The sequence below is a fragment of the Musca autumnalis genome, unplaced genomic scaffold, assembly GCF_047663935.1.
Source record: "Musca autumnalis isolate F117 unplaced genomic scaffold, ASM4766393v1 scaffold_4, whole genome shotgun sequence".
Taxonomy (NCBI): domain Eukaryota; kingdom Metazoa; phylum Arthropoda; class Insecta; order Diptera; family Muscidae; genus Musca; species Musca autumnalis.
In genome coordinates this window covers 19795539-19809177 of record NW_027411977.1, presented here as the reverse complement: position 1 = coordinate 19809177, position 13639 = coordinate 19795539, and the positions used below count along the sequence as shown (strand labels likewise).

Here is a 13639-nt window from a genome sequence, read left to right as displayed (position 1 = left end):
CCCACTCCATGCAAACAGCCGCAAAATCCATACTTGGATTCCAGAGACCTCCACAAAGGAATTCATGGTATGACCAGGAGTGTCGTGCTGCTACCGAAGTTAAAATGCGGCATATAGAGCTACTTTACAATCAGTAGCGCACGAGAGATATATCGGGAGAAAAGGAGAGAAGAGAAACGTCTTTTCCGCAAGAAAATTCTACCAAAGAGTGAAACATCAAACAGATGGCTTTGGTACAGGCACATCCTCCTGTAGAGACCAGCAAGGTAATCTGGTAACAGATACAGATAGCGTGCTCAGGATATGGAAGGAACATTTCTCCAATCTGCTGGTATCCAATAGTAGCGAAGACGATGATACCACAGGCCCAAAATATGGTATAGAATGTATACCACCAGGCCAAGATGAGGTAAAAACAGCAATCAACCGGCTGAAGAATAATAAAGCAGCAGGAGCCGATGGCTTACCAGCCGAGATGTTTAAAACCGGAGGCGACGCGCTGATAAAGTGTATGCATCAGCTAGTTAGCACCATCTGGCAGGAAGAACGCTTACCCGACGATTGGAACCTGAGCATCCTATGTCCCGTCCACAAGAAAGGAGATAAGACTGTATGATCCAACTATAGGGGCATAAGTCTCCTCCCTATTGCCTATAAGATAGTGTCAGGGATATTGTGCGAACGACTAAAGCCAATGGTCAACGAAATAATTGGACCATACCAATGTGGCTTTAGACCTGGCAAGTCCACCATTGATCAGATATTTACCCTGCGGCAAATCCTAGAGAAGACCCAAGAGATGCAGATCGACACATTTCACCTTTTTGTCGACTATAAAGCAACATTCGACAGTCCCCTCCGATCAAAGGTATTCCATGCAATGTCTGAATTTGGTATCCCCGCAAAGCTCATCCGACTTTGTATGATGACTTTAACTGATACTAGGTCCTCACTTAAAATTGGAAAGAACCTCTCCGAAGAATTTTGTACCAAAAGAGGTTTCAGACAAGGAGACAGCCTTTCGTGTGACCTATTCAACATTTTGCTGGAAAAGGTAATACGTGATGCAAATGTCAAAAGAAATGGCACAAATTACACCAATAGCCACATGATACTTGCCTATGCTGATGACATAGACATCATGGGACGATCAGTAAAGGAAGTAACTGATACCTTTAGGAAGGTCGAAGCAGAATCTGCGAAAGTGGGTCTGGCGGTAAACGGCGAAAAGACCAAATTGATGGTGTCGAGGCGCAAAGCGTCCATACAGCTCGGACCAACTGTGGAAGTTGGTACCTACAATTTTGAGGTAGTTAAAGACTTCGTCTACCTCGGCACTGCCATAAACACAACAAACAACATCAGTTGTGAAATAAGAAGAAGAATTGTATTTGCCAACAGATGCTACTATGGTCTAAGTAAGCAATTTAAAAACAAAGCCACATCTCGTCAAACAAAAATAACACTATACAAAACGTTGATACTACCCGTGCTAATGTATGGCTCCGAAGCATGGGTACTTGCGCAAGTAGATAAGGCAATGCTTGGTGTGTTTGAGAGGAAAATTCTTCGAAAGATCTACGAGCCGATTTGCGTTGACGGAGAATATCGACGTCGTATGAACCACGAGCTATATAAGCTATACAAAGACATAAATATAGTTAAACGTATCGAGATGCAACGATTGCGTTGGCTAGGCCATATCATGAGAATCAGCGATGATGAACCCGCTAAAAAGGCGTATGAATACATGCCACATGGCGGTGCACGCAGAATCGGCAGGCCTAAGCTTCGATGGAGCATACAAGTGGATGAAGAAATGGAAAGGCGCGGTATTCCAAAAAGTCAAGCGGAAAACAGAGAGGAATGGAGATCTTTTCTTAGTTCGGTCTATGGAACAAATGTTCTGTAACTAAGTAAGTAAGTGCTCAAGATAACTCTCAACATTTTCAAAATTTTCTTCCAAACTTATTATACTCTCAGCCTTTAGGCTAACGAGGGTATATACACTTTGATACGACCAAAAATGCGCCTCATGGAAATAACGGTTTTTAGAACCAAAGTATGTTTCGACGAAATTCGTTTCAGACAATTTGGAGTTTATTTAGCCGTAACGGTCCATCACGATAACTCTCGAACGGATCAACCGCAAAATGGTGTGAACGATAACTCTGGAAGGGAGAAATCGATTTGGTCCAAACGTTGCACATGGTATTAATTCTTCCAGATATAGATTGGGTTAGAATATGAACTATATCGGTCTTCTCCTCTGGATACCTCCCACACAAAATTCGGATAAAGTGAAGTTTAAGAGCTCATCTCGCATCGTTTTGACTCTTTTTTCAGTAGGTTGTACCGGCCACTTTCATAACAGAGCAGAGTAAGTCAATACTTCCTAACCTAATGTTTCTTTAAAATTTGTATTTTTTCACTTTGCAGGACACTGGTTCGATTACGAGGCTGCACAATATCCAACGGTAGCGAAAATACCCCTCAGCGTAATGTTGGTGACATTTCCTGAGTATTTCGTCCATAAAAACTTCTTTAAAAGTGGTGTATATTTATTTCGCAGCAATCCAATGTAGGTTTCTACTGGGTATTCTACTAACCACAACCTTTCAATTAACGTCCGTTAGCACTCTGCTAGACTTCCCATGTTATATGTTTCATATAACAATTCATATGATACAAAGTAATCTTAAAACAAACTATTAGTTAAATAGCTGTTTAAAAATTAAGCAATAATCCTATAATTACTTAATATAAAACAACAACAAAATCAATGGAATCAATTGAACACAAACAACTACACCAACCAACAAATCAATAAATAAAAAAATGCAAATTAACAACAGAAAAAAACGATATTAAGTAGCAATTCGATTTTATAACATGAATAGCAACCAGATGTCAGTACGATGCAAAGTAATTTTTCTTTTTTCCCATAACATGTTATTTAGTAGTGGGACCCATATAGCTTGGCTTGGACCTCCCTCAACCCCAACCACAACAAAAAAGCAGAAAAGTTATATTTGAGTCATAACCGTTAACGTTTAAAGGCAATAAAGCAAAACGACAAATCGATAGAATTAAAGTTGTTGTCTACTACACATTCGATTTCCTGTACCTAGGTAAATATATTGCTGCAGTTCCGTTGCGGGAAATACCTACCACAACAAAGCACATGATTTACATGTTGTATAAACAAAAATTCTCTCTAACAAACTTTGTTTTGGATTTTGTTATTTATTGTATTGGCATTTGAGGGGGAAAAAGTTCAAATAACTTGGCTTAAATTGCCGGTTTTATTTTCGTTTTGTTGTTTGTCTTCCCAACCAACAGCAAGCAATTCATTACAAAAATAACAAATACAAAGCAAAACAAAAATAATAATAAACAAGACAAAACAAATTTGAAAGTAGGTTTTGATGTTGATGTTGTTAGTTGAACTATTAGTCAAGGTCAAACATATGGCAATAAAAATAAATTTTAGACATGGAAGAAAGAAAGAAAGATTTATGGCAAGCAGCCATATGCCAACTATTTTATTCAGCTATTCCTCCATGCATTTCACCTTCACAAACCAAGTATCTATTACAGCTATAAACATTTCTTTTGGATTTGTAATTTTTCGAAGCAACAAAATCCGTTGCTTGTTTGGGGTAGGCAATATTTTTGTGTGGCGGAAAGTAAAATAGCAATAACAGTAAACTAGAATTTTTGGCAACAAGGTCACAGCCCTTAAAACCCTGAAACCTATGGCGTGTCAAGCTGGTATTAAAGTAATTTTTGTTCAACTCCTATAAGAAAGGCTGAAAAACTGCCTCCCTTAACTTCCTTCACCTGAAAAGAGTCCGGCTAATTAATCTTTGTTTTTATTTCTTTAAGTCTTACCACTTTGTTATTATAACTTTTTTTCCTCAGTTATTTATTTTTTGAAGTTTAAGTTTATTGTCCAAGTTCATGGTCAATATTGTTAGCTATTTAGACAGACAGCAGCCGACAGTGAAATGCATTTAATGTGAATAACCAGAGATAACAATAATTTTTGCGGTCATTCTCCGATTTGATTTGCCATAAACATTCATCCATAGCCGAATAATCAATCATTTTATCACCAACAATCGATTGTTCTTTTTACGTGTCTCTGCTTATTGTTTAATGATAATAATATGTAATAATAATTTTAATAACAATAAATTGTGTCAAACGGATTATATAATCATGTCACTGTTCCGTTAAATTTGCAGTAATGTGTGTCCTAGAGTGTTGCCATGTTCTGTTAAAAACAAGTATCGGTCAGCTGTGTCGACATAGATATACTCTCAGCCTCGGACCTAAAGAAAATAAGAAATACAATAATTCTGACGGCTATAGGAGTTCTTTGATTTTTTAGGTCAATTTAGAAGGAAGTATGGTCTTGCCCCCGAAAAAATTGTTGCGTCGTAAATAGGGCCGCATACAAAACATGTGAGTTCTTATACTGCACTTTTTACAAACTTTGTGTGGGATGTACCTGAAAAAATTTCGAATTTTTTTTTTCAAAAATTTATAAAAAAAAAATTACAAAAAAATTCAAATTTTTTCAAAAATTAAAAAAAAAATCTCCTTGGGTTTTAATAAAACTTATATAACTCGTATTAAAACTCATATACTCAAAAAAGTTGTAATTTGTGTCAAAAAACTGTAATTCATATGGAAACAGTATAGAAAAACACACATTTTTAATTTCAATAAATTGAAAAAAGTGTTAAACGGACGGAACGGGACGGGTACAAAAGTATATATGGGCTGGAAGAGGAGACTTTCGGGCATCTTTCTGTGAAAACAGAACTTTGTTCTATGTTGTTCCACAAAAGTTCTAGTCCACTAAATTTGGAATTTCATAAAATTTAGTACCCGAGGAAAAATAAAATAGATCATGTTGTGTAAACGCTACGGTAATTTACTGAAACGATTTTTAAAGGCCACAATCCTTCCTACCTTACAAAAAAACAATGAACACAATAACTGTTATAGTTTCAGACAAATAGCTTCGTCTTTCTCCAGAAATTTGCAAAAATTACGTATTTCCCAAAAATGGGGGAAATGCTCGTCTTTAGTGGCACGCCACGCCCACACCTTCCAATATTTGGGCCTAATTTTTTGGTTTCCTTAGTTTCAATATGTTTACTATCGAATCCCATATAGAGATTAAATATCTTTGACAAAACAAAATTTTGATTTTTGGCCAGGAAAATCGATTCCTGAACCATTGTGCGACGTACAATTTTTGGACCAAAATCGATTTCTCTCTTCAATGGGTTTCTTACGTAGTACCCAGTTAAGTTGGTAGCGTTAGGTTTTTTTTGGAGTTTTTGGGCCATAATCTCAGAAAGTATGTACAGGACCCCGAAAAAAATTGCGCCGTCGTAACAGGGCCCGCAATAAATTTTGCAGAAATATTCAAAACGATCGGAGATCCAAATTTTGTGTAGGAGGAGTATACCGATTTGGTCCATATTCAAATATGTAGTGCGATTCTCTAACTCATTTTTTGAGTTACCGACAATTGCCCGTAAAATTAAAATGCTTATAATTTCGGTAATTACCGATGTTTTTCGGTAAGCTAGCGACGAATAAAAAGCAGTCGTAAAGTTCTACCGATAGCAAGAGTGTTGACAACTTTTCATTCATATTTTTTAATTTTACCGATTTTTGTCGGTAACTCAAAAATGTGTTAGAGAATCGCACTACTGATCTATGTCTGGAAGTAATATTACCATATGCCATTAATGGCCAGTTTGGATACTCCCTTCGAGAGTTATCGTGCGCACCATTTACCGATCATTTTTCAACTTTTGTGGGGAGATACCAGAAGGAGTGGACCGACATTGCCTATCGTCCGACTTAAACTAAGTTTGGACAAAACAAGTAAAAAAGTATTAGTCGGCTTTGCCGACAGAGATATACCCTCAGCCTATGTGAATTGAAACTGTGAGCCAAATTTTGGACCAAATCCGTTGACCACTTCGAGTGCTATAGTGCGCTCCAGCCACTACACATGGTGTCGTAGGGATTTTTACAACTTTCGGGCTATTTTCTCAGAAAGTATTTACATGCCCCAAAAAATTGTACCATCGTAAGTGGGACAGTGAATGGAGGTTGCTTCAAGAAAACTCAAAGTGATTCGAGAGCAGGTCTTAAAGTGATGGAGTGGACAAATATAGTCCATATTCGAACCTGATCTATACCTGGCAGATATATTAGGATGTGTAAAGTATGAACTAAATCGGTCACTCCCTTCAAGCGTTGTCGTACGCACAATTTTTCCGAACATTTTTGAACTTTTGTGGAGGAGGTACCTGAAGGAGTGGACCGATATGGCGTATCTTCGAACTTAAACTAAATTTGCACAAAATATTGCGAAGGCCAAATGTTGGACCGAATCGGCAGATCCGTCGGAGAGTTATGCTGCGCTCCAACAACTACACACGGTCTCATGTGGGTTTTGTGCACCCTTCAGGCTATTTTGTCAAGAAGCATAGGCTTGCCTCTGATGAAACTTGTACCGTTGTATGGAGGGCCGTGAATACAAGTGGCTACATCAAAAATCAAAACGATTCGAGAGCAGGCCCTAAACTGAACTTTTCCAAAATTTTGTGTGGGAGGTACCCGAAGGCGTGGACCGATGGAGTCCTAAAACTTTGTACCAAAATTCACCTGCCAACGCCAACTCCTTTTATATTTGGCCACCGTTTATTGGAACACGCGACATAGTGCATCGTTTTTTTAGGTTATGCGCCATTATCTCGGGAACTATGGACTTACCCTCGAAAAAAATTGCAATGACGTAACGGGGGCCGCACGAACATCCTGCTACAACAAATTTCATAACAATTCGTGAGGTGTCACTAAACTGCACTTATTTCAAATGTTGTGTGGGATGTACCTGAAGGAGTGGACCGATATAATCCATATTCGAACCTGATGTATGCTTAGAGGTAGTATTACCATATGCAACGTTTGGTTCAATTCTGTTACTCGCTTCGAGAGTTATCGAGCGCACAAGTTTTGCGACAATTTTTAAACATTTGTGGGGGAGGTACCTGAGGAAGTGGACCTATATGGCCAATCTTCGAACTTAAATCAAATCTGGACAAAATATTTCGATACCCAAAATTTGAACCAAATCGATTGATCCGTTCGAGAGTTATCGTGCGGACCAGCTAGACAGACATACAGACAGACAGACGGACGGACATTGCTAGATCTACTCAAAATTGTCTGAAACGGATATCGTACAAACATACTTGTGGTCTAAAACCATTATTTCGATGAGGCACATTTTTGGTCGTATCAAAGTGTAAATACCCTCTTTAGCCTAAAGGCTGAGGGTATAAAAATATTACGATACCCAACAATTTAAACCAAATCGGTCGATCCGTTCGAGAGATATCGCGCGCATCAACCAGCTAGACAGACGGATATACGGGCCTGACACAGATTTTGTCCAAACATACTTGGGATCTAAATCCATTATTTCGATGAGGCACAATTTTGGTGTGGAACTGCCAAGGTACAGTTGTCTAATGTATACATCCCGCAGATAAATAACTGTAGTCCAGGTTATAGGCCCAACATTAGCCCGATTTTGGAAGGTCATAACCGTCTGGTCTTGGGGGACTTTAATACTAAACATGAGTTGTGGCATTCGGTCCTCGGAAACGACCAGAGGGCTGAGCAAATTAATAGGGCTACGTTTTGCACAATTAGGGGAGAGAGCCATAGTTCGTAGCACCTGGTCTGACAAATGGCGAAACATGAGAAAGCTAATTAGCTTAGATTCAGAGCTTTTACTAGTCACAGCTATAGAGATCTGCACAAGCCTTCTGATGTTCGGATAGCAGAAAGGATATTCAGGAACATAATCACAGCTGCAACCTTTCGCTACATTCTTGCTGATCGAATACCCGACCAAATTTCCCAGAATAGACAGCTGGAATAGAAAATAAGCGTGATGGACTTCGTCGTGCCAACATCAATGACCCCAGAGTCAACATCAGTGACCCCACGGTGAGCACAAGTGAAACAAGTGGATAGATCATCTAAAGACTTGCAACATTGGAGCCAGAATTAGTGAATTGTGGACAAGTAGAAAGATCTTAGTCTCGTTTGGCGACGTTAAGCTGACTGAACCAAAGGAATCGACAGTTTGTAGAGTACTACCGGGAGTAACAGGGCGAAGAGAAGAGTACGTACGTCGCATTAGATCTCTTTCTGCTTAGGAGGAATCACCACAATTTACAATGGGTGAAGTTGCAAATGCCATTGGGAACGCCAAAGTGTTGGACCCTGAAAGCAGTACTTCCATGGTAATGCTAAAACAGCTGGATGAGGCGAGAGACGAGTATCTCACGAAAGTTCTAAACCTGTCGCTCGTCACCCACATCGTTCCCGAAGCCAGGAAAGGACGTCAACAAAGGTGTATAGTAAAGGCCGATACCGCTTTTGTCGTCCGTAGTTACCCCCAGCATCATAAATATCTACGCAGTTGCTGATCATGAGCATGTGTTCCGTTAGCAGCCAGCACTCTAAAAGCGCGTAGCGCCATCTCCACACATATTAGTCGAGGATTCAACCAGAACAAGCCGGGCTATAGGACAGTGTTGGTAGCGCTCAACTTATCAAAATCATGTTTGTGGACAGCGAACAGAATAACCTCCGGCCAAAGTTTGAAACGTTAACAATTGGATTATCAACTATATATGTATGTGTGTACGTTAAAAGACAACAAACAAGGTGGAAACAGGGAGTTTTTCAAGGTGGAATGACTTTTACGGAACAGTTTAATGTCTAACTTTACTGTATTCCACCCCCACCGGATGTCATTGAGATCATTATTCATTCGCAACATGGACTGCGAATATAAGCACTGAATTGAATGTCGATGGTAGAAGAATTCCGACCACTAACTACCCCAAAATAATAGGGTAACATTTGACAGAATGTTCACGTCGTCCGTGCCTAGCACTACGCAAGCAAAATTTTCTTTAAAATGTAAATTTTTCTTAATTAGCTGGTCTTCGGCTCGGAATTTAAGACTATCTCCTATGGGCTGGGGGCCACCGTGGTGCAATAGTTAGCACGTCCGCCTTGCACTCAGAAGGTCTGCGCGTCGAATACCAGTCCAAGCAACATCAAATATACAACGGTGGCAAAATGCCCCCTCAGTAATGCCGGCGACATATTTCAGCCATGAAAAACTTCTCTACAAGTGGTGACGTAAGCGACGCCGTTCGGACTCGGTGACAAAAAGTAGGTCCCATATCATTGAGCCAATACGAATCGGCGTGCACTCATTGATGTGAGAGAAGTCTCCTTGTCCCTTCGGGGATGTTGTGGGAACATATGGACTGGTGCTAACATCGGGCACGGGAGCAAAATAACTTTTAAATTGTAATTTTTTCACTAAGTAGTCGGTCTTTAACAAGGGAATTTTCGCGAAATTTCGGCCCCATATCTCGGGAACTATGGACTTCCGCAACAAATGTTATATTGTGATCAGAATGACGCGACTACCTGTGACAAAAATTCATCACGATCCGAGCTTAGTGCTTAAACTCATCTTATGCCCAAACCTGTTAGAACGCCGCCCTGAGAACTGCAACAGGGTAGGGTACCTTCTCATGTTATCAGTGGACTATCTGCATGTCGAGTGTGCATGCTTCCGTCGCAGTACTTGCTAGGGTGTTACCATGAGGGTCATCCCAATCACCTAATGGTGGATAGGACTCACCCACTTAGGTGTGTCAGGAGGGATTTTCATTATCTAGAGAGAAAGGTCAATCGATATAAGAGACAACTCCTAGATCAGCATGTTTGCATACCATTCACACAAAAACAGTCGCAGATGCCATAAACAGCTATCGCGTGAATGCGGTCCTAGGAGAACATCCCCTATCTCAACTGAAGAACGTCAGGTGCCTTGTCAAGCCAGAGTATTTTTGATTTATATACGTTCGGGTTGTGAAGCCGTCCAAATTCCTATAGGGCAAGGATTGACACAGGTCCGGACGACACATTGCACCTGTTCAACTGCCCTGCTAAGGCCCGGATTAAGCAGCAAAACTAATTTCCAATCGTAACGTATGCTGTTACAACATCAAGCCTTCAACTGCACATCTCCGAGTAAAGTACACATTAGCGAAATTTTTTAACTTTTGTGGGGGAGGGACTCGAAGGATTTCCTTGATAGAACTACTTATTAAGATAACAAGGCCTACCTTCTGTTAAAATTTCAAAACGATTCTCAAACAGCTCTTAAATTTTATTTAATCAACAATTTTTGATTTTTTTATGGGGACATTTCGAAGATGTTGCAAGACCTTCTTGGAATTTGATGGAGGAAATATTACAATTTGCAAAGTTGCTGCAAAATCGGATACTCAATTCGTACGATATCGTACACATCAATCATTTTGATACGACTTGTATAGCATTTTGGACTCTCATATGAGGAAGTAAGGGCTAGCCCACAAAAAAAATATCGGTGTAATCTGGATCAAGAGGACTACCTTCGGTAAAAATTTCAAAACTGCCCTCGAACACATCTTAAACTGTACTTATTCAAAAAAGTTTGAAATTTTGCGCCAAAGTGCCTGAAGAAATAGGTTAGTCAAATGCTCTGCATCTTTACTATTTACAGCAAAATGTATATATAATACCCCACGGGAAGGATGATCTTCAAGTTCTGCATAAAAGTGATACTAAACGACACTTGATCCTTCCCATTTATTATGTAGTTCTAACAGGTTATGGGGGCGGAAAAATTACATATTATAATATTGTGGTTGATAACTAAAATAAGGAAACAGCTTTCGCTAATTTGAATTATTTAAAAAAATAATCAAATTGTATACAAACTTACCCGCATATAATAATACCAAAACATTGTACCAATGCTGGATAGAAGTTATTCATCGATACACTGGAATCATGATCGGGAGCCACCGTTGTAGTCGTTGTTGTTATAGCTGCTACATCACTTAGACTAGTGGCTTTGTCTGCTGCTGTAGTTGCCATCGTAGACAATATGTTTTGCATTATGGAACGTACTGTTGTTGTTGCTGCTGTATCATCCACCATTATCTCCTCATCATCGGGTTCAACAATGTTTCCCAAATTTGCATAAATTGTTTCATCACCATGTAAAGCAGCCAATATCATGGAGCTTTCCATTATAAAGCAGCCAACAACCAAGAAAGAATGTTGGAATGAAAAAAAAACTCCAACAAGTCAACTAAGGGGGTTGGTTGGCTGTTGTGTTGGCGTGTTGCTGTCGTGTCTATGTCACAGCCACGGAAGTAATATATTGCATGTGATGATACCCCTCTTTTTGAGTGGGTGGTCGCGCTATGAGTAGCGTTGTGTGCGAAATTCAATGTGGTATTGTGTATTTAGTTTTGGGCAACAATTGTAATGAAGGTAAAAGTTTAGCAAAAATTTCTATTTGTTTTGTGAACAATTTCGACAGAGTGCCTGCGTCATTGTGTGATTTCAATGATATGTGATGTTCTTGTGTTGTTCCCTGCTTCTTTTAGTTTTGCCACTCTTTGTGGAAATTGTCGCGTTTGAAGAGAATTGTGTATAATAAACAAGTGGGTGAGGGCGATGACAACAAACGTCACAGTAATTTCTTTTTTGCACACAAAGAACGAAACCTTCTCCTCTTAAGCTGCCTTGATTTGCTATCGATGGATGGCACTGTAAGATATGATTCTTATTTGTTTTTTCCCTCTAATTCTTCAACATCCTGAGCAAAATTGCTTTTGTTTGGAATTTTCTTCTTAAATTTTATCTTTGTTTTGCTATTTTTAAGACACTTTTTTCACTTGAGCAAATTTTATTTTTTACTTTTCTTTCTTTGTGAGATTTAGCGAGAGATCTTTACTTTGAGACTTTTATAATTTTCTTATTGCACTTTATTCCACTATATATTCATTTATTCTATTTATTCTTATTAAAAATTTTGTATTTTATTCTTTCTTCGTAAAAAGATAGATTTCCGTTTTCTTAATAATAAATTTATTATTTTTATTCCGACCGTCTTTTTTATTGTTTTTGGTTGGACGTTCTTTTTCTGAATACACGAGTTTTGACAGATACAAAATGTTTTATCAGCTGTTATTTTTAGGGATATAGGGATATACAAATCGAGTCGAATACTGCGAAAGGGGAGAGTAAAACGGAATCTGTTGAAAAATAACACACAAATAGAAAAATAGTGTTGTCAACGTTCGAAAAAAAGGTTTCTTTATTTTCCACAAAAAATGCACCAAATTCTGAAATATTTTACGGATTCTTTTTTCACAGATATTAAATTGAATTTATGACATTTACCAGTTTATGGAAAGGTGCTATTAAAACAACGTATGTATATGCAAATCAATGTCACACATCACACAACTATCCATGAAACTAAGTTTGGATATAATATGACGACGACCCAAATTTGGGCCAAATCGGTTGAACAGTTCGAGAGTTATCGTGCTCTCAGACCGCCAGATATGGCGACATAGGGGTTTTTTACACCTTTCGGGCTGTTTTCCCAAAAAATATGGACTTGCCCCTGAAAAAACTTCTACCGTCGTAATGGAGGTAGCGAATGCAAATCGCTTCAACAAAAATCAAAGTGATTCGAGAGCAGTAGTGCGATTCTGTAACTCCTTAACGACAGAATTAACGACGAATGTCGGTAGTTAACAATAATTATCGGTAAGTGCTATTCTGTACACTTATTTTACCGATTTTTGTCGGTAAGTAACGTCGTTAACTACCGTAAAATATCGTTAAGTTAACAACCAAAAAAAAGTAGTTGTTAAGTCTACCGACAGAAAATATGTACATTCATATTTCCACAAATCAATGCAATATCAATCTTCATATCTCGAAACAAGAATGCGGTCAAACAATATGTTTTCGTCCGCCTGTCCACTAAAAATTGCAAGCCGCGATAATGACCGACCAATAGTCATGAAAAATAATTTTTAGCCGATTTTGTAACTACTCTGTTGGTCGCAATAAGAGATGATGTTCAGCTAATATTAGCGGGTTATATGGACCAAAACCTGTGAAAATGTTTAATATACTGCATGAAAGACATATTCCCGCTAAATAAATTATCTTTTAAAGAGGACCTACCGTCCATTCCATTGACGCCAAATATGCCCGGTTACAGTGTAATATAAATATGGATCCACAGGGACAAAAATATCCTTTCCTTGAAAATACGAATGTGCGACATGCTGCCTCCGTATTGAAAATTCACTTAGACAATGTCAACTTGCAAAGCCGCATGAGCTTTTCAGGTTCATCGAAAGTATCCAGCAGAAAGTAATTTATTCGCTGGGTTCAATCAGTTGGAATCTTTAACCCAAACAAAAATAAGAGTAATCTGTACAGATGGTTGCTCCTCGGATATGACATTTCCATCCACAACATTAGTTTAGTCTCTCGCAAATCGTTCTTTGCGGCAGAAAAGTCTAACCGCTAACTATAGATTCAAATTTGGGTTATGACAAAGATATTTCCCATTCTATTTTTGGCAATAAAATTTGCTGCATTTTAATATCATTGTCAAGACAGAGGTCATATATCA

General features: G+C 38.7%; 1 protein-coding gene and 1 long non-coding RNA gene across 2 annotated transcripts in view; one reads left to right on the top strand and one right to left on the bottom strand.

Annotated features, from left to right (window-relative positions):
• Positions 1–12171, bottom strand: part of anchor (integral membrane protein GPR155 homolog anchor) — a 77825-nt gene extending 65654 nt beyond the window's left edge. Inside the window, exon 1 of the mRNA XM_073982354.1 lies at positions 10910–12171. Coding sequence (XP_073838455.1) covers positions 10910–11220 — 311 coding nt within the window. The 5' untranslated portion in view covers positions 11221–12171. The remainder of the gene's footprint in view (positions 1–10909) is intronic.
• LOC141401834 (uncharacterized) lies at positions 9464–11769 on the top strand. The gene is made up of 2 exons (XR_012412455.1): positions 9464–9593; positions 10653–11769. It is a non-coding gene; the product is annotated as an uncharacterized lncRNA (long non-coding RNA).
• Positions 12172–13639: the final 1468 nt, after the last annotated feature.